The sequence below is a fragment of the Borostomias antarcticus genome (genome assembly GCF_949987555.1).
Source record: "Borostomias antarcticus genome assembly, chromosome: 7".
NCBI classification, from domain to species: Eukaryota; Metazoa; Chordata; class Actinopteri; order Stomiiformes; family Stomiidae; genus Borostomias; species Borostomias antarcticus.
In genome coordinates this window covers 27,669,279-27,689,775 of record NC_140240.1, presented here as the reverse complement: position 1 = coordinate 27,689,775, position 20,497 = coordinate 27,669,279, and the positions used below count along the sequence as shown (strand labels likewise).

The window sequence follows — 20,497 nt, the reverse complement described above, 5'->3', positions numbered from 1 at the left end:
GGGTGTCGATTTGGGGCGTGGTCTCTCGCTCCTGGCTACGTCTCGAGAGTCAAGTGACCGCCCCCCGTCCTCCTCGGTACCTCCGCTCTGTTTGGAGAGTTTGTAAGAGTTGGACGGACACAGGGTGGGTCAATAGTCAATGAAGACATGGAGGGGATGAGGGAGCGGAGGTCATTTTAAAGGACTGAGACGTGGCCCCCGGCCGACACAGGATGCCGTGTTCTGTTCCGGGAGGCCTGATTAGATTCCGTCCTCCTCGTCCTCCATAATGCTGCGCTTATTAGATTAGGAGACGTTCTGACTCAGCGTTCTCTCCTAACCCCCATAAACAAACACACATGCGAGCGCATTACACACACACACACACACACACAGGCACACGCGCACACACACAGGCACACTCAGACACAGACACACAGTTTTACATCTTTAAATACTTCTTATATACATAGAAAGCATATTTTTCTACACTCTACATGCATGCGCGCGCACACACACACACACTCTCTCAAGTAGGGGTCCGTCGCCTGTTGTCTGCTCCAGCTGGTGTTTTGACAGGTCTACTGGGTGTTGGGCCTCAGCCGAGCGGCCATCTTGTCACTTTGTCACAGTAGGTGTTCAGCAACACTGGAGCACCACTTATAGCTCTTGTTTAGTCCTTTATCATGGAGTGTGTGGGTGAGCGTGCGCACGCTCATCTATTGAATGATGCAAATGTGGGTTTCAAGTAAAGGAGTCCTATTACCATCGACAACGTTGTTCTGTGGAACGTGACGTGTGTGTGTGTACGTGTGTGTGTGTACGTGTGTGTGGTCAGGAATGTGGAGTGTGTGAGTGAAGACTAGAGCAGCGGCAAGTTGGCTGTTTTGACGGCCGCGTGTGAAATCATGCCTATGATTGACGACTAGCAGCGGTGTGCTGGTGTGTGCGCGTTGGCCCCGCCCTCTCCGTCTGAGGCCCCGCCCCCCGCGCTTCCCTTCCCATTAGTCATGACTCTGAGCAGGGCTCCACAGGGGGGCCGCTGGTCCGACTGCATTCCCTCACACCGCCAGCGCCCCCCTCTCTGTCCAACCCCCCCGTGGGTGGAGCCATCTGCTACCGGCCCCGCCCACACCTCCCCGAAGGCGTGAGGCCACAAAGCCGCGCCATGACACCGTTACCGCGGCAACGTCGTCCCCCCTCTCTCCTCCTAAATTATTCATGTTAATTTGCCCCCAGAAGGGGAGAGAGTGAATTTCCCCTGAGGAAGGGATATGAGGAAGAGGAGTGGGTTAGATTTGATACCAGGTTCAGGCCCTGGGCAGGGAGAGAGGGGGGGAGAGAGAGAGAGGGGGAGAGAGAGGGGGGGGGGGAGAGAGAGAGGGGGGGGGAGAGAGAGAGAGAGAGAGAGGGGGAGAGAGAGAGGGAGAGATGGAGAGGGTGAGAAGCGAAGTGCGAAGAATCGTTTCATTTATTTTACTTGGCCTTCATTTAACCAGGGAATTCCTGTTTGAGATGGCAATCTCTTTTTGAGACGGAGACCCGGCCGTGACCGCCACAACGCTTTCAAACAATCACAAACAGCAGTAATACGCTCTCAAACTATGTAAGCAACGTTACAAGGACATAACACACGAAAGAGCGTAATGTAGAATTACAAAGGACAGCAGAGGGAGTGAGACACACAGACTTAATAATGACTTATAATAACGACTAGGTATATACTGTAGTAATGCAGGTATATATTGTAGTAATGCAGGTATATATTGTAATAATGCAGGTATATATTGTAATAATGCAGGTATATATTGTAATAATGCAGGTATATATTGTAATAATGCAGGTATATATTGTAATAATGCAGGTATGTCGTAAGCCTCAGGGGATCATGCTCTGGATGTGCTAGAAAAGAAACGCTCGTGTAACGGTGAAATCCGTCCCTCCGGCGCACGTCGAGAGTAGACGTAGCGGAACCGTGACGACTGTGCAGCCGCGCATGGCGACGGGCTACCGGGCTACACAGCCGGCGAACGCCACCATCAATCTCCCTAACGCGTCTCACCCTCCACCATCATCATCATCATCGCCGGCATAAGCGATGCACTAGACCGCCCACCTGCCATTCAGCCAATCACCCGCTAGTTCCGTCTGACTGATAGCTGGACGGCTTCATCTCCGCGGGGATGGGGGGGGGCGGAGGAGGGGGGGGGGGGGCGGAAGGGTAATTCTAATTCCCCCGTCTCGTCCTCCCTTTTATTTTTTTCTCCTCTGTCTCTTTCTCCTCTGAGGAGGAGCGGACGTCCTTGTGCTGTCTGAGCGTCTCTCAGTCCGCCCAACCCCCTCTTCCCTCCCTTCTATCTCTCCTCCTCCTCCTCTGTGGACACACAGTACCAGGCAGCCAGCCAGAACCCCCCTCCCCCCCGCCGAGCCATCCCTCCATTCCTCCATCCTCTCTCTCTCTCTCTCTCTCTCTCTCTCACTCGTCTTCCGTTATCCTCGGCCTTAAGACTTGGAGATTTGGAGCTAGAAATGGTGTTGTGTAAGACAGGGAAGGCTGTGTGTGTGTGTGTGTGTCCTCAGTGAATTCGATCAAAATGGCGGCAATAACATCTTGACTCGACCGTTTTTAATCAAACCTAAGGACCCCCCCCCCCCCCAAGGTCACATGCACGTCAGGAATGTTGTCCATGGAAGTAGACAGAGTTGACCGTAGCGCTAAAAACGGCGCGCTACCGCGACGCCATCCCCTCACAAGCTATGCTGCCCCCGCCCCCTCCTCCTCCTCCTCTGGAGGGATGAAACCGTGTAGTTTCTCTCGCCCGCTCGCTTTTGACAGGGGCGTAGGATTACTGTCCCAATGCAAACACAAAAGGCTCATCCATCACCCGTGACAGCGCTACACCAGGCCTCCCCTCGGAACAACCGTCGTCTCTCGCCTCTCCCGACCCGTTGCTAGGCATGCCCCCGGACCGCGTCTGAACGAGGACCTGTACGAAGCCGACGTGGGCCGTACTTCCTCCCTCGCGCTGCGCCGGGTGCTATTGGTCCAACGCAAGCCCCAGGAATGTCTCCTTCTCTCTCTCTCTCCCCCTCAGTAATGAAAAGAGAAGTTTTTTTTTTGGACGACGCACACACCAAACGGTGTATTGTCAAGAGGTGTCCGGTTACATTTGTTTCTTGAAGGGGAGACGGACGGACGGGGGGGGGGGGGGTTGAGCTGCTGGGGGAAGGTGGGCGTCGTCCAATAGGAGCGAAGTGTACCCCCGGGCCCCTCTCTCTTCGGCTTGATTAAACAGAATATTTAATCCACGGATCCACGGCGTTGCCAAAGGGAGTCTGGCTTCCTGGCTGTGTCGGAGATGGGGAGGGAGGGAGAGTGGAGTGGAGGGGGGGGGTAGAGAGTGAAGGAGGGGAGGGTGAAGATGGAAATTGTGCGACCTGATGACACGACGGTATAACCGCTGCATAACTCAAGCCTTCGTCGAGTAGAGATCCAACTTAACTGGCCCTCCCTCCCCGCACTGTCTCGCTCGTCCGTACCACCGGACGGTTACGGCTCTCCTCGCGGACACGCCACCGAGATTTTTATGCCTTATGGTTTTATACATTATGGTTTCGGGTTGTCCGGCCGTCCATACGGCCGTCCGTCCGTCCGATGTTTGTTAATGCAATATCTCGGGAACGCATTGACGGAATTTCTTCCCCTTTAGTACAAATGTTCACTGGCACTCAAGGATGAACTGCTTAGATCGTGGGGGTCAAAGTCAAATGTCAAAGGTCAAGGTCACCGTGACGTCACAAAATGCACTTTTGAACGCTAATGATAATGCTAATGCTAGCTAGCTAACGCTAATTCTAACACTAATGCTAGCTTTATCTAGCCAGCATTAGAGTTAGCATTAGCGTTAGCTAGCTAGCTTTAGCTAGCCAGCATTAGAGTTAGCATTAGCGTTAGCTAGCTAGAAATAGCGTTAGGTTTAGGCTAGCAGTTAGTCAGGGTTAGGGTTAGTTGGGTTAACTGGAGGCATTTAGCCGCTACGCGGTTTTTCTAGTTTTTACAGGAGGTTGGATGTGCTGTGACTCCAGCTTGACCATGTCCCCCCCTCCATCCATCTATCTCTCTCCATTCCTCCCCTCCATCCGTCTCCCTCTCCCCTTCCCTCCCGAGATGATGGCTCGTCTCCACCTCGGCCTGTAGCCTAACGGAGCTCTGCCGTCAGCTCGCACGCGAGGAGGACCGACCTGCCTTCATGTGCTTCTGTGTGGCACATTTCTTCTTCTCTCCTTCTCCTACGCGTCTTCCATCCCTCACCACCCCCCTCGTTCTCTTCATCCGTTATCCTCCTCTCCGTCAGAGCTCGTTTGTGACCGATGGGACCGTAGATTTCGGTTCTCCCGCGGCTCTTCGCCCCACAGTCAACCCCCCCCCCCCGCCCCCCCTCCGGTAGATGAAGCCTGTTAAGAGTAATGGCCCGAACTCGATGGCCTCTGATTCGGAGTCCGCCTTCTCGGGCCTTTCTTTGATCCGTGGGGAACAAATGGATATTGTTGTGAGTGGATTCATTTGTGGGAGAGGCATTTGCGTCCAGGCATGCGAGTCCGCTCCAACCCCCCCCCCCCCCCCCCTCCTCCTTACGGGTGCATGTTTGTCATTGTCAGTTCATGTCAGGCCGTCGTCTGTCCGCTATGCCGAAGTGGATCAAATCAAAATAACAGCCTGACGGAGATTGCTGTAATTGACGGCGAATCGCGGTCCGCTGCAGGTCCGTTTCTGTCCAGAGTCCAAAGATCTGTGTGTGAACCGCCGTCGATGGAGAACAGGAGCGATTTTGCGAAGCCTTTTTACGATTTTTCACACCCACAGCGTTCGTGGGGTCGCCCGGGTCCACTGCTGCCTGTGTAGGCTACTAGACGAGAGCTAATCTCTCAATATAGGTTACTGTAGCAGCGCTTCCTAGCACTGACTCAAGTGTAACCATTCAAGTGTGCTTTAACTTATGTAGTAGAATAGTATTGACCCCATTGAAGTGTATGTAGACTTTTACTTGTATATGGGCTAAGAATAATTGCATTATGGGCCTGTGAATAGCAAGTAGCCTAATACCATGTAGCCTACTGTATGTGGGTTGCTATAGCACGCACACTTGGCACATCTAGTACACAGGATGTGTGCCAGGGGTCGAGAAAGGCCAAGGAGTCTGAGCAGTCCTTGGTCAAAGTCTGACTCCGCGGTCCAAATCCAGGCTCATCTGGAACCCAAACCTCAAACCGTGAACGACGAGAGCATGAATGACAACTGGTCCCGTGCCCCCTAAAGAGGGCGCGTTTTTAATTCCGCGCCGTAAAGCCGAAGGTGGCCCCCCGTAGGCAGCCCAGCCCAGCGCAGAGGACGAGTGACGGAGGAGATTGCAGCCCGACAGGGAGACTAGGCGAGGTCATCCCGCGGCACGACAACGGTTGACCGGATTACGCGTGTCTACACTCGTAACTCCCCGAGATTGAAGAGCAGACTGCAAATCTTAAAGGCGGATCAATTATAGTTGACCCTCTCCGTTTTCCTGCAGGCTCGCCCCCCCTCCCCCCTCCCCTCTCCCCTCCCTCCCATCTGATCCATCCTCTTCAGCCACCCCTCCCCCACTCCTCCTCCTCTTCCCTCCCCCTGACCAGAGTGGGATTAGAGACACTCGAGAGGTGCATTACTGCAGGACGATAGATGGTTCTTGTTAAATGTGCTCCTGCTGCCATCTTGAAATTGCCTCGGCTTGGCAGGAGTATCCTCCATTCTCCAGATCCTCACAGTGGGAAGGGAATGTGTGTCCAGAAGCTAAAAGGTTTCTAATGACATTTCCAGCTCTATTATTTGAAGAAACCCAGAAGTGGGGGTTAGAATATTAGCGGGGTGGTTCAATGAATAACACGTTTTTTTTTATTATTAAAGAATGCCCCTATGCCCTAGGCCTTTTACTGGAATGGTTTGACAATATCAAACCGGTCTGCGTTTTTGGACTTTGTCTCCCCGTTGCTTGTGCGTTGGCATTGCCTGCAGGTGGTTTGGATTTGGTCTGTAACTCTTTGTTCTGTCCTCCTCCAGACCCGCCACCGTCCCGACGCGCCTCGGTCTCTCCTCTGCCACATCGAGGCCCGCCGGCGCCTCCGCCAGCGCCACCAGCAGGCCTGCCTCCTCCAGACCAGGCACCACGGCGCCCTCTGCTGGCCGGACCGCAGCAGCACAGCCACCCAGAACCACAGGCCTTGTTAAGAAAGGTAGTCCTTTGAAAAGTGCATGTTTGTAAATAAGGATTTATCGGCAATCATAGTGGTATTGGCCGATGTTAGTAATTTTGCATCCCTAGTAGTAAATATAGATAAATATAAAATATTATATTATAAATATTTCCGTCCATTTCAGATGTCACCAAACCGGCGACTGCCACGGCGGCCAGGAAGCCCGCAACGTCGTCTGCCGCCGCCAAGACGACCAAACCCGACGCCCCCAGACCCGGCGCCGCCTCTAGGCCCGACCCCGCCTCCAAGCGGCCCGCTCCCCCCAAGGCGGCCGAGCCCAAGCTGCCCCGGCCAAAACTGCAGGACCTCCCCAAAGCCCCGCCCGCACGGAAAGCCCCGCCCCCCACCGCCGCCTCCCGCCCTCCCCCGAGGCGGACCCCGCCCGCCTCCCCCGGCACCAAGCCGGCGGGTAGCAGCACCCCTCAGGCCATCACCAAACGTGTCCCCAAACCCGCCCAGTCTGCCGCCGGCGCCGCCGCCGCCAAGAAGTCTGACTCTTCCAAGACTGCCGCCATCACGGCTACGACGGCTGCTGTGGCAGCGGTCGCCGTGGCCGCCGCCGCCAGCACCGCCAAGCCCGAGGTGGCGGCGCCGGCCGAAGTGCCGGTGTTCCCTCTGGAGCTCGTGCCCCCCCCGGCCGCGGCCAGCGACGCCCCGGGAGAGGAGGTCTCCTCGGGCCCCCCGGACGCCGCTGGCCCCGCTCCTCTGCAGAGCCCCGGCAGGTCGGCGACCCCTCCCTTACGTAGCCCGACAGACGCCACCGCCGCGCTCGGTCCGGCCGGGGAGCAGGGCCCCGGTCTGGCACCGGCCCCCGCCGTAGAACCGGCGCCCTCGGAGGAGGAGCCCGCGCAGCTCCCGCCCCAATCGCCGGCGCCCGTCCTTCCGGAGGCGGCCATTTTGAAAGCGGAGGCCAACCTCAACGAGCATGAGGAGGAGGACGAGGAGGAGGAGGAGGAGAGGGAGGGCAGCCAGCAGGTGTCGGTGTCCGACATGAGCGGGACCCAGCCCACGGAGGAGGAGTCGAGGCCGGGCTCGGCCGGGCCCGCTGGCGGGTCGGGTTGGCGGGCGGGCGGCGGCGGCCTCCTCTCGGAGCCGGACTCGGAGCAGGACGCCAGCTGCAGCCAGCAGGGCGGGGCGTCGGAGCTGAGCGCGCCCGGTGTCCTGGAGGGCACGGAGAGCATGGACGACCTGGGCGGCGACGCCAGCCTGAAGGGCGCCGTCGTGGACATGGAGGGCGCCTCGGCCGGCTCGCCCGACTTCGAGAAGGTGCCCGACATCCCCGCCAACGACCTGGAGGAGGACGAGGAAGAGGAGGACGAGGAGGAGGACGACGACGGGGACCGCGTGTGCGACATGGAGGTGGGCTCGGAGCGTGCCGAGGCCCCGGGGAGGGCGGGACGCGAGGAGGAGGAGGACGAAGACGAGGACGTGGAGATGGCCAGCGAGGGCGTGACGGAGAGTGGCCTGGAGAGCTACGGCAACGCTGACGAGGACGACTTCGCCGACGACGAGCGGCTGGACAACCTGAACCGCGCCACCCAGGCGCGCCCCGCCCCTCACCTGCCCTCCGGCGCCGCCCAGTGGGAGCGACCCAACAACCCCTTCTCCGACGCTTGGGCCCAGCCCCCCCAGGATGCGCCGGCCCCGCCGCCGGCCCCCGCCAACCCCCCGACGGACCCCTGGCTGGCCGACTCGACTACCCCGACCCAGTCCCCCGCCCAGGCCTGGATGGAGCTAGGCTCCGCCCCCTTCGTCCCCCAAGCCCAAGACCCCTCCCTCCTCCTCCTCGCCCCGGCCCTCTACAAGACACCAACCGAGGAGCACCAGCCTGGCCTTGACCCCCTGCGGTCCCCGCCACCCCCTGGCCCCGCCCCCTGCCCGGGCGTGTCCCAGTCCAGCACCCTCAGCGGCGCCGATTTGGCCGCCCACAGCAGCAGCGAGACCAGCACGCCCGAAGAGCTCCGCGACTACAACGACGGCGCCGGTGGCGCTGGGAAGCCCCACGCCACCCTGGCCCCCGTGCTCTCCCTCCAGCCCAACCCCGAGGAGGAGGAGGACCAGGACCTGGGCATCCACCTGGAGCAGGGCGACGGCGAGGAGGAAGAGGAGGAGGCGGAGACCCTGCCCGCTGACGAGGCGCCCGGCGGACCCGCCACCGCCCCGGCGTCCGAGCCCTCGTCCGCCTCGACCACGGAGGACGAGGCCAGCGACACGGAGGGCGAGGCCCAGCTGGATGGGCCGCCGGACGACGACGGCGGCATCGTCAATGTCGCCTTCGACGCCAAGCCCGCCCCCACCCCCGCCGCCCAGCGCGGCCTGACGGCCCTGGAGGAAGGCGAGGAGGCGGCGGCGGCCGAGGATTGGGGCGGCGGCGGCGACCGCACCCCTCAGTCAGCCAACTCCACCGCGTCCTACGCCTTCGACGCCACGACCACGGCGTCCAGCTCCAACGCCCACTCCACGGCCGAGAGCTGCGCCAAGAGCCCCGGCATCTTCTCCCTGGAGGAGCTCCCGGAGGAGGAGGGGGCCAAGGACCGCCCCCTCTTCGGGGAGCCTACCCTACCGCTGCAGCCCGCCTCGCGGGACCCCCCCCTGGGGAGGCCCCTGGACCTCCTCCCCCTGGTCGGAGGTGGCGGCGGCGATGGCGCCGGCTCCAACATGGATGAGCAGCACTACATGCTGTGCGGCGGCCAGGGGGCGGAGCTGGGCGAGTTCGGGGACCTGGGGGGGCCCGAGGCCCTCCACCCCTCCCTGTCCCTGGGCTCCCTGCCGCCGGAGGAGGGGCCCGACGCCCAGCCCCCCTACTACGCCATCTGTGAAAAGACTGAGAACTCTTTGGCAGGTAACGTATAATAACCCCCCCACCCCCCCCTACTCAACCCCACACCCCTAGTAATGCCCCTCTACCCCCTCCGACCCCTCCTCCGCCCCTAGCCCCCCCTCCAACCCCACCTCCACTGTTGTTGTCGTTGTTTGTCTTGAACCTACAGTCCGGCTGGATGGGGTCAAAGGTTAAAAGAGGAGAGCAAAGCAAAGGGAAAGAAAGACAGAAATCATAATGCAGCAGTGCCACTTCCTCCTACGATAATACACTTACCATTACGAGTATAAGGCTTTAACTCCTGTATGTGCAATAGCTACTACTATCTACTATTAGAATGTGTGTTTATTTTCTTTTTTTGTTCATTTTTATTGTTTATTAACACTGCATATCCGATCACCCTGAACTGGCATGGATTGACTGGTCTGTTTATCGAGCAGCTCTTAAGAAAAAGAAAAAAGAAAACGTGAGAGAAAAAAAAAGAAATGACTTAACATAAGAACATGTGGAATGGACTGTTTAACTTTTTTTTGGTGTATTTATCCAACACTTTTTACTGAACAAAATGCTAATGGATTTTGATTGTAATTTTCATTTTGTTGTTTTGTTTAAACTCCCCCCCCCCTCCCTCCTGAGATAGAGAGACTGTTCTTTTCTCTCCTCCACCCCCCAAACACTCCCCTTTTCTTCTGGCACTTTAAGGTTAGGTTCCCCCCCCCCTCTCCCCTCGCCTTTTTCTTACGTTTGTCCTTCTTTTGGAGTATTTACCATTTTCAGCTTTAAATAAAGATTAGATATTTAACGAGTCCTCTGTTCCCTGGCAGTCTTCTTCCTGTGGGGATCTGGGACTGAGTTCATCTAACTGAACGACACCTCACACTTAGTCAGCTACATGGCAGTAGGGATGTGAGGTCAGAGAGACACCTCGACAGACTCTCACTCTCACACACACACACACACACACACACACACACACACACACACACACACACACACAGAGCGCGAGTCACCACCCACCTTCTCTTCCTGCCATCTAGAATAGGACCAAGAGACTTTCAGAGGACCTCAGTCGTTATGACCCGCCCCCCCCCCCCCCCCCTCCTCCACACCTTGCTCCTCCCCTTCCCGGGAGACCTTCCTCCATCATCATCAGACTTCCTGGAACTCTCTCGCCTCCTCTTCTCCTGTGCCACCATCACCCAAACCAACTGAGAAGGCGACAAGACTCCCGTCGCCCGTCCGGTTTTACCAGGAGAACGCCCCGACACCCCGTCCTGCTCCACTGCTGTATTTTTCTTTTCCTTCCTGTACCTGTGTCCCTGCTCGGTGTTTTGGCTCCGTTCCATTTCCATTCCGCTTGTACCACGTGCTGTTTGACCGTATCTCTGTAAAACGTGCATGTCCACCGGTCGCACCCATTTAACCTCATCTGTCTAATGGCACTGGGCTTTGTGAATGGACACCTGTTTGCATGACGTCACAGTGGCAGCCTCGGCTTAGGGCCCCCGGGTCCGACGGCCTGGCTTCAGGGCCCCGTTTCAATACTCTTCCAGTTGCTTCCTTCTCTCTCTACCTTCCTGGGAGAACTCACTGATCTGACATGGATGTATTGCTGAAGAATTACGGCTTGGATCCAATCATGTTGGTTCAGTGATTAGAAAGGAAGGAAGAAGGAAAGGTTGCATTTGTATTGGAACGGGGCCTGTGTCTATGTTTTAGTACGGATTCGAAGCCTAGCTAAACAGGTCCGGTTCACATCGCGTGGTGGTGTCACTATGTGTGTGTCTATACCAGCATGGTTACAGCTCTGATCTTGCATGTGTCTCACTAACTTACCTGCCCCTATGGGAGGGGACTGTCTGACTTTTAATGCTCACAAGCTTTTCTGTGATTGGTTGTTTCACGAACACTGTAATCGGTAGTTACTGCATATACAGGAAGTTGGCCGCTTTATTGCACAAAACGAGGAGAGAACTTTTTTCTTTCTGGTTCATGAAAGGGTTAATGATGACAGATGCATTACTGCTCTAACCCCGCCCCCCCCAGCCCGCCCTCCTCTCACACCCCTCTCCCCCATCCCCCTTCTTCACAACACCGCCTCCTCTCACCCCCACAATGCTTTGCTTTCCAGGTTAGCCACTGTTGCACCCTTTGCTATCCCACAATGCCTTTTGTTCACGTTTTGACCCCTCACTGCTATTGCAAACACACAGCTAACTATGAATACGGCAGGCTTGTCAAAACAGCCGGCGCTTAAGTAAACTCCCATTACAGTCACTTTGGTCATAAACACATCCAACCGTCTTCGCCAAAGAGGACGATCTTCCAAGAGGGTCTCTCTCCTTGGGAGTGTGTGTGTCTCCCCCCCCCCCCCTGCTGCTCTCACCCACACTGCACTGCTCTCTCACCGCCTGTCCTCTTGTCTGTCATGTCCGTCTCTCTCTCTCTCTCTCTCTCTCTCTCTCGTAACACACACCCCCGGGCCTCGCCGCGCAGGCCTCAGCGCGCTGCCCCACCCGCACCGCCGCGACCCCGCCTCTCCCAGAACCCCCTGCGACGTGGTGACCTCCCCCCCACCGCCGCCACCGCTGCCCAGGCTGACCTGCGCCGACCTGCCCCCCCGGAGCCCCCGTCTGCAGGCCAGCCCCCAGCTCCGCCGGCTGGAGCAGCACCAGCGCCAGCTCCTAGAGATCCAGCAACGCCAGGAGCAACAGGGCCGACCCAAAGAGGAGGAGGAGGCGGGGGCGGAGACGACGACGAGCGAGGGGGCGGAGCCGGGGAAGGGGGCGGAGCCGGAGAGGCAGAAGAGGGACTGCCTCCAGCTCCAGCTGCAGCAGCAGGAGGAGGAGCTGAAGCAGAGGCAGCAGATCATGCAGTGGCAGCAGGAGCTGGAGCAGCAGAGTCGGCAGCCTCAACAACAACAACCACAACAACAAACAAGCCAGTCCACGGTGCTGCTGTCTCCTTCCTCAGGGCTGTGCACCATCTATGAGGCCCTTGAGAATAGCGAGGAAGAGGAGGAGGAGGAGGAGGATGATGATGATGATGTAGAGAAGGAGCCGGACGCCGAAGAGTCCGAGAAGGCCGTCAGTGACGCTCCCGGAAGCGAGGCGTCCGGCGAGGAGCGGGACGACCCCGACCCGTCCGCTGACGACGACCCCACGCCCCCTCCGCCGGACTCCCCCGGACCCCGGGACCCCCGCCGTCCGGGGGACGAGCCCACCGAGGGCGACGCCACCCCCACCTCCCCCTCCCCGCAGGAGAGGCCCCCTCCCCTGGACCTGGACTGGGGGACGAAGGTGGACATGGTCCAGCAGCTCATCAACCAGACGCTGCTGCTGACCGGCGACGGATGCTCCTCGCTGCTGCTCCTCCCCGGGGGGGGCGGCGGCACGCTGAGCCCCCTGGAGAGCAGCCTCTGGCCCAGCCTGCTGGCTCCGCTCACCCCCCCCTCCTCCGCCACCGTCACCTCCGTCAGCAGCTTCTCGCCGGAGGTGCCCGGCAGCTCGCCACAGGGGGAGTGGACCGTGGTGGAGCTGGAGACACATCACTGAGGGAGGGACACACACACACACACTCTCTCTCACACACACACACACACTCACTCTCTCTCTCATAGACTGTTGGTACTAGCGATGGACTCAAACACACACACTCTAATAGACTGTTACTAGCGATGGACTCACACACACACACTCTAATAGACTGTTAGTAGCGATGGACTCACACACACACACTCTAATAGACTGTTACTAGCGATGGACTCACACACACACTCTAATAGACTGTTAGTAGCGATGGACTCAAACACACTCACTCTCTCTTATAGACTGTTGGTACTAGCGATGAACTGAAACACACGCATAGTGTGAGGCACTCTGCAACCACAGATGCACACAAAGGGACATGCAGAGATGTGCTATAGCAAATACACACACACACACACTGAAGATTCACCTTTGCCTGATTGATTCTGTCTCTTGCACACACAAGCACACTGTTGCATAGAACCAGGGGTTGTCACATCACTGCTGTACACACACACACACACACACAGAGGACTGCTGCAAGATGACACTACACTGGCCCTTACACTGTAACCCAACGCTCGTCTTACCTCATACGTGGTATCCAACACCACTAAAAGCACAACACTGATACACTGTGTCCACACACACACGCGCCCTTTCAAGAGGTGGGAGGAGTCATCTGAACGCTGTAATGGAAATCTACATCCATCCATCCTGCCTGCCAAACCAATGTGCCACACCAGGCTAGACGCCCACAGCACCAAAACAGTCACTCGCATAGATTAGGTTGGTACGATAAAGGTTGCTTAAAGGTGAGGTAGATAACATTTTTATGTAGATGAATCATTAAAACAAAAAAACACTGCTTTAGGAAGATGTGGTTTTCCCACCTCAAAAGAAATTCATTATGAATTTATCATTTTACAAATTTTGACGGGTCCAAAATGAATGTTTATATCCGTCTGAGGTTTGGTTCCCATCTCTAATGAGGCTCGTGAGCCAATGGTATTACGCCGTTGGTACCATAGTGCGTATAGGGACCAATCAGGAGTTGTAATACTATTAACTCAAAAGCCTTTTAAAAAAAAAAAAAAAAAAAATTGTCTACATAAAAATGTTATCACCTTCAAATATAATTTAGTTTTTCACTGGTTCAATTTGTGTGCGTTACTGTAGCAATGAATGGCCCTTTTGCTTTTTACCGAAGCCAAAACTACTGGTCTTCTCCCCCATACGGCCCATTCACTATTCTCACACAGGTGATCACTGAAGACCTCTCACTACTGACTGCATTGAATTACTATCGATTTACTACGAGCGATTCTTGGGTCGAGAGCAGTATTCTTTTCTTTGCGAAGCTCGTACTGTAGGTACTGCTGACGACCTGCACTTGACTCCCTGCGGACTCTGAACCTGTCATGGAACGCCTGCTTTGAGCTCCAGCTGGGCGCTGTTCCCTGGAGAGGGACGACCGTCCAGAGGACATGTCCCACCAGAGAAGCCTTCTACTCTAATGGCTGTAGCCGAAACACTGGTTCACAATATTTATTACTATATATTCAAATTTTATGTGGTTATTTATTGATTCCCAATGGAGCCCACTATTCCCGGATGGTGTTTTACTCAAATGAAATGAAGGATTTTGTTTCCCCACTACTGGCTGAAGTAAGATATTGACAAAGGTCAAAAGTGGTGCAAAAAAAACATGAAGTAATGTGTGTATAACTTTGCAGGGACAGCTGTTTGGTACAGGCCTCCATTTTATAGCTCTGTCCCGTGCCCTGGGTGTTCTCTAGGGCGGAGCTCGTTTGGGTCTCTGTCTCCGTGGATACGGATGATGTCACCGTGGGTGGGGGGGGGGGCTTCGATGAGTGAGGTAATGGAGAAATTACCAGGGTCAGACTGTCCTTCACAAAAGACTTGGAGGACAAGACTTATTCTCTGGGTTCTACCGGTTTTGCTGTGAGGCTGGCGGGTCCATTTGGAGGGAGGATGAAAGTGGGAGCTATTTTAGGAGGGAATTATGTAGCCATGACATTTATGGGGTGGGAATTGCATATTTAACTGTCTAACTAGTGAAGTGGTACAGAATTGGTGGTACATTTGTCTGTGTGTCCACTTGTCTCGTCCGTGTGCGCTTGCATCTCAAACAAAGAACAAGTTGAATTGCTTAAGTGTTCGAATCATGTTTGTGGTTATGAAAAGCATGACACTATTTTATGTAATTCTTTGTCTGTTCAGGTTACAAAATTAAGAGAGGCCACAAACTACTTGTTTCTATGAATGGTACTTGTATTCCAAACTGAAGCTGAATGAATTACACTGGTCACTTAGGAGCCGTGTTTCCCACAACAGGAGTTGTACGTGGACTATTAGCTGAATGAGTTGAACAGCTGTCTGGCTGACCGTCCACCTCGTCTGAGAGGCTCAGCATCACCCCTGAGGGACATGAACACCTGGCCGTCCCACTAGGGACTGATGATGAAGAACCCTTTTACAATGACACGCTGGGATGGACTCTACCTGCTGTCTTTGCTGCATAGTAGCAGAAGTTATTTTCCCATAGTGCTCTTCTCACTAAGGGGTGCAACGAGCAAATTGCCCAAATGTGAGTTAGACTAGGCTATCCAGTGTCTTATATAGAAGCCGTTTAACAAAGTAGCAAAAGGCGTTTGCCAATAGAGAAGACTGGTACATTCCAATGTGAGGGGTCGGCCATCTTAATGTCCAGATCCCAAAGTGCCACCCATGCACAATGCATCTGTGAAAGCTGGACTTTTCTGTCTTGTGTTGTTAATGTGTAATTACAGTTGTGTTTTGTATTCCTTTAGTGGATATTATTGAAAAGGGAAACTGCTAGAGCTGATTCACTGCAAGGAAGGAAAACCAATGGAATTTATTTTTTACTGTAGATATCTAGACATGATAGATGAAGAGATTTATTTATAGCTATATTGTTCTAGTAATATTGTTTTAGTAAATGAAGGATAAGTATGGTAGAGTTGAAATGGGTTTATTGGAATTTGAGCTTCGAGCTTAGAACTGGAATTAGATGTAGACAGAGGTTTTCTTTTGTACAATTTTATCTTAGTGCAATTTGGCCTGCATTTCTGAAATGTTTTAATTATTGCTTGGGGAATTAGGTTTCTGTTAAATTATTGAGCTTCCATGCTAATTACACATTTGTAATTTATGTAATTTTGAAATCAAACTAAACTTGCCTTTCAACAAGCAACTTTTCTTGCCTATCAAAGCATCCTGCACAAACCTGGCAACCACTTGTGCTATTATAACCAACAAAGCCATCTGCTGCAGATGACACACCCACATAGCACAATGGGATGTTGATTCACTAGTGAAGAAAAATATGGAAAATTCTCCCATTTTGTATACTTTTGTAATTTATTTAAAATGAAGGAGGCTGCATGTGTAATTACTATGGATATTTTTGTTACATTGAAGGAAATTGGGCGTTTTCACATTGTGGTGCTCAGAATCATGGCAGCTCATTTAAAAAATGTCAGATTTCCCTGATGTATTCAAGTTTGTGAAGAAGTGTTTGTGTAATTATTTCAATGCATTTTGTTCTATGAAAATAAAAATCTTTTTTTCCAAGACTGCTTTTATAAATAACTCGACACAAAATGAGTCAAACATATAAACATTACAACTTTTATTTAATCCTAAAAAAAACTTGGTGAGCATGGCAACAAATGCTCAGTCAGACAAAATAAGTTTTGCATATAAACAGTCGTTGAACATCATATTCTCTCAAGTATTGACTAGCCAATAAGGACCAGAACACGGGTATTCAAACTTGTAGTATTATCTGTACTATTATACAGTAAGTTGCAGTATTTTAGTCCTTCCATAACATCCTGTAAAAAACATCTATGAACAAGTGGAATGCTCCAACAAATCTAGAACCAGATTCCTTCTTCGACCATAACCTGAACCCTTAGGGGGGTTAAGCCAACGTCTGACCAGCCCTCGAGTTCGGCCTGGGGGAAACAGCCTCTGGACTGCCGCTCTTCTCTGGACCCCGCTGCGACAACAGCACCCCCACCAGGCAATCAGTGGCAATGCAGGCCGAAGGCTCCTCGCTACCCAGACACAACAGCCTGTGATACTGGCCTTGGGGAACCGCGCAGAGGATCCTGGAAAACACACACACACACACACACACACACACACACATGGCTGGTAGAGCAATGTGAATATTGGAGTTTATCTGTAATGAGTGTATCTTGGAGCCAGCAGCAACATTTCACTGTACTGTACATTTCACTGGCTGTATTCTGTACATTACATGTGACTGATATCTTTGCCTTTCTGTTTTTAATTGTTACTTTTCACCATTTCAAGCGGTAGGAGAATAACAGAGTGGTTGAGACACATTGAGAATCTGTGTACCAGTCATAGATGCCGTCTGTCTTTGGGTCAGGGTGGGTTTGGACCCAACGGCCGATGGACCACTTCCTGACCGGCTCGGCGACCGGCGCCCCCTCGCCCTGTGTGTGCTCCTCGGGGACATCCTCGTAGCACAGGAAGTAGCTGCTCTCACACACACACACACACACACACACACACATATTATGAGACCTGAATCCCAAAACAAGGGAGAATACTGCTCTACCTCCTTTTCTGCCGTTTATCTCTCTCTGTCTCTCTCTCTCTCTCTCTCTCTCTCTATCCATCTAACTATAGTCTACTATCCATCCTCGCCGAGCCTCACTACTCTGTGACGACAGCTGCCGCCGCTTTCTCCGGCGCGGCCTCTCCCCCGGTCTCTCCTCCGGCCATCTCTCCCTCCGTCTCCCGGCTCTCGCGCGGTCTCTCCACGTTCCAGCGCATGCGTTTGAACGGGCCGGTGCCGAGGCCCGCCAGGTAGGGGGTCGGCTGGCAGTACCGGAACGCCGACAGCGTCATCCCTTCTACCTGACATCTCCCCGCGTAGAAGTGGGACACGCTGCCCCGCGGAGAAGGGCCAAAACAAAATGGCCGTCAGGGCGGGAGAAGGAGGAGTGATAGGCGTGAATAAAGTTTACTTTGTGTGCGTGTGTGTGTGTACATTACTATTTACGGTGTATATATACAAATGAGTATGGATGTTTCTGCGTGCGTGCGTGTGTGTATACATACTATTACAGTGTATATATAATGTGTATTGTGTGTGTGTGTGTGTACCTATCGGGTTCAGACTCATCCAGGGACAGGAATTTGTAGTTGGCAAACGTCAGGAGCAGCTGCTCCAGTCTGGTACACAGCTGCTGGGAGAAGTCTAACAGCTGCGTGAGAACATGGCAACACACACACACACACACACACAGACCTTGGTTCCACAAACCTTAACGGCACACACACACTGCACTCACCATACATACTGTAACACTGCTCACCCACTACACTCTGCACACACACATACACACACATACACACACTCACTCACCACACCCCATTCTGTACATACACTGGAACTGTGCCTACCCCTTTATTTTTTAACTTTTTAACAGTATATCATCATTTGTACATTGCACTGCATATTGTTGCAATGTTTTGGGGTATTTTGTATTTGAGCTTGCATTTGTTTTTTGAACTGTTTCGCACTATCATGTCTTTGCACTGTCCTGTCCTGTCCTGTCCTGCACCCTGTCCTGTGTCGTCTCCTAGTGTGTGTGAACCATATACATGGATAATAAACAGATCATTCTCTGTTTCAGTCAGTGTCAATCTGTCTCTGTCATTTATACAGTCACATTCTTGATAAAAATGTGTGTGTATGTGTGTGTGCGTGTGTGTGAGTCATGGTTGGGTCGAGGTGAGGATTGAACCACCCACCATCCACATGAGAGCCCAAACATCCATGTACCTCTAGACCAAAGAGGAACCCCAGAGACCCGGGGTGATATTTGAGCTCTTCAGTCTCAGGCAGGGCTGCTCATCACTCCAGCGTTGATCCTAACAACCTCTGGCACATCTGCGCAGGCGTCTTACCCGTGAGCGTATGTGCGCTGGCAGAGGGGGGCGCTGTGGTAGAACGCTGTGGGCGTTGGACTCCAGGTAGGTGAGGTACGGCTGGTAGGTACGCAGGAAAGCAGCTACTACCTGAGAAAAGCCCTCGTTCTGCAGATGGTCACATCTGCACCAAAAACACACACACAGATGTAGGGGGTTCCTCTTTGGTCTAGACTAAAATTCCTCTTCCGTTATTCCAAAGTTAAATAAACTATGTTAAATCATATTTACATTATGTAACTCTGTAAGTGCACAGTGTCCTACCTGTGTACATGGTGCGTTTGAAACTCATCAGCCTTATTCAGCAGATGTTGGACTAGCTCTTCGATGGGTCTGAGTTTCTCATCCATGGCGCTGATGTGTTGCCCGGGAGGTGTAGTGGCGCCGCCCGCCTCTTCGGCGTTGCAGTTCAGCTTCTCAACACACGAGGGCGCCAGATCATCATCCACCACGTCCTCTGCTGGTTCTGAGAAGTTCGGTTGAGAGGCTAGTACTGGACAGGTCAGCTAATTAGCTAGTTATCTAGCACTAACAGCTTACCTCCCCCCTATGTACAATATTGCCCGAACAAGAGATGTTGGCTAGTTAGATGCATTTACAAATGTTCACCTTCTTTACCGTTTGGTTGTGATGATTCGGGATTGTTCTCATCCTCAACCTCGACTCCCTGTAACTTTAATGTTGCCATGCTTTCTTCTGAATCTGAAGCCTCCGTTGCAGGAGAGTTCCCGTTGAACTGCCCGGTTGAGACCTTGATATCTGACATTGTGAACTAGCAGTGGCTTTCAAAACAGTGAACAAATCAAGTTTCAAATACAAGAAACCGGTCCGTTGTACCAGTAATTAACTATGCCACGGCACCACACCATATATTTACTTTTGCTAGCTAACTAGCTAGTTAGCAACGTAGGCTCACCTCTGATGACGATCGCTGCTTCTGCGGCCCCTGTTTCCGGTAGAGGTCCCCCTGTTTCTCTCCAGGGAGTTTGATTCTCTCTCCTGTCTGGTTGTTATATCTAGTTAACTATGTATGTTATAAGAGCTTTCTGCTGTAATATATGTTCTATAAAGGGTGACTGGGATATAGCATAGTTGCCTACCATTCACATAAAATATTTGTATTTACTCATGTCTTTTTTGACAGTGCTGCGTTTCTTACAACGTGGTACAGTTATGCTGCGCATGTTCTGTAATCTGCAATTTCAGATAGTCAACATTTTCCAAGACCTCGCTCGATCTGGTTGAGAGAGGTCAGGAAATAATTTATACAGGTGCCCTATATTGGCTCAAATGGGTGAACCAATTTTTTGCTCCCCCTCCAAAATCAGGGGCATACGACCAGTATATGTAACCCCCCAACATTATGTTGCCTTTGTGTATGAAATGCTCTCTATTTGATTGATTTGATTCAGTTAGGTCAGGGTTCCAAGCAGGTATTTAGTGCAGCAGTGTTATCAACTCATTACAGTCCTATTGTATCAGTTCAGATGCCCAGTTGTTTTATGGTAAATGTAACCATGTGAAACGTTGCCTGGAAGCCAGGCTCATTTTTTCCCATGATGAGTCTGGCTTCCAGGCTAAATGAAACATGGAGTAGCTGGTGAAAATCACTCCTCAAAGGAACACTGACAGGCCTTCAAAGGGACATCCCTTTGGGCGCAACTGTCAGCGTGTCCGCCTCACAAGAGGGCGTCCCAGGGTGTAATCCCACCCTGGACATGCCGAAACAGATGGGTTACATAAAGGCTAGTTTCAATAAATGCAGAGGCCGTTTAGGGTTAAGGTTAGAGTTAGGTTAAGGTTAGGTATAGGGTTGGGTTAAGGTTAGGTTTGGGGTTAGGGTTTGACCAGTCTTTGCGTTGATGGG

General features: G+C 53.1%; 2 protein-coding genes across 2 annotated transcripts in view; one reads left to right on the top strand and one right to left on the bottom strand.

Annotated features, from left to right (window-relative positions):
- prr36a (proline rich 36a) overlaps nt 1–16,163 on the top strand; it is a 30,760-nt gene extending 14,597 nt beyond the window's left edge. Inside the window, exons 4-6 of the mRNA XM_084441437.1 lie at nt 6,071–6,243; nt 6,389–9,106; nt 11,582–16,163. Of these exons, the coding sequence (XP_084297563.1) occupies nt 6,071–6,243; nt 6,389–9,106; nt 11,582–12,639 (3,949 nt within the window). The 3' untranslated portion in view covers nt 12,640–16,163. The remainder of the gene's footprint in view (nt 1–6,070; nt 6,244–6,388; nt 9,107–11,581) is intronic.
- Nucleotides 16,164–16,582: 419 nt separating this feature from the next.
- Nucleotides 16,583–19,396, bottom strand: cUnh19orf67 (chromosome Un C19orf67 homolog; the record flags this gene model as incomplete). The annotated part of the gene is made up of 7 exons (XM_084441436.1): nt 16,583–16,772; nt 17,029–17,169; nt 17,351–17,584; nt 17,803–17,903; nt 18,610–18,754; nt 18,895–19,043; nt 19,316–19,396. 7 exons carry the CDS (start codon nt 19,394–19,396, stop codon nt 16,583–16,585), a joined length of 1,041 nt encoding a protein of 346 aa, XP_084297562.1.
- Nucleotides 19,397–20,497: the final 1,101 nt, after the last annotated feature.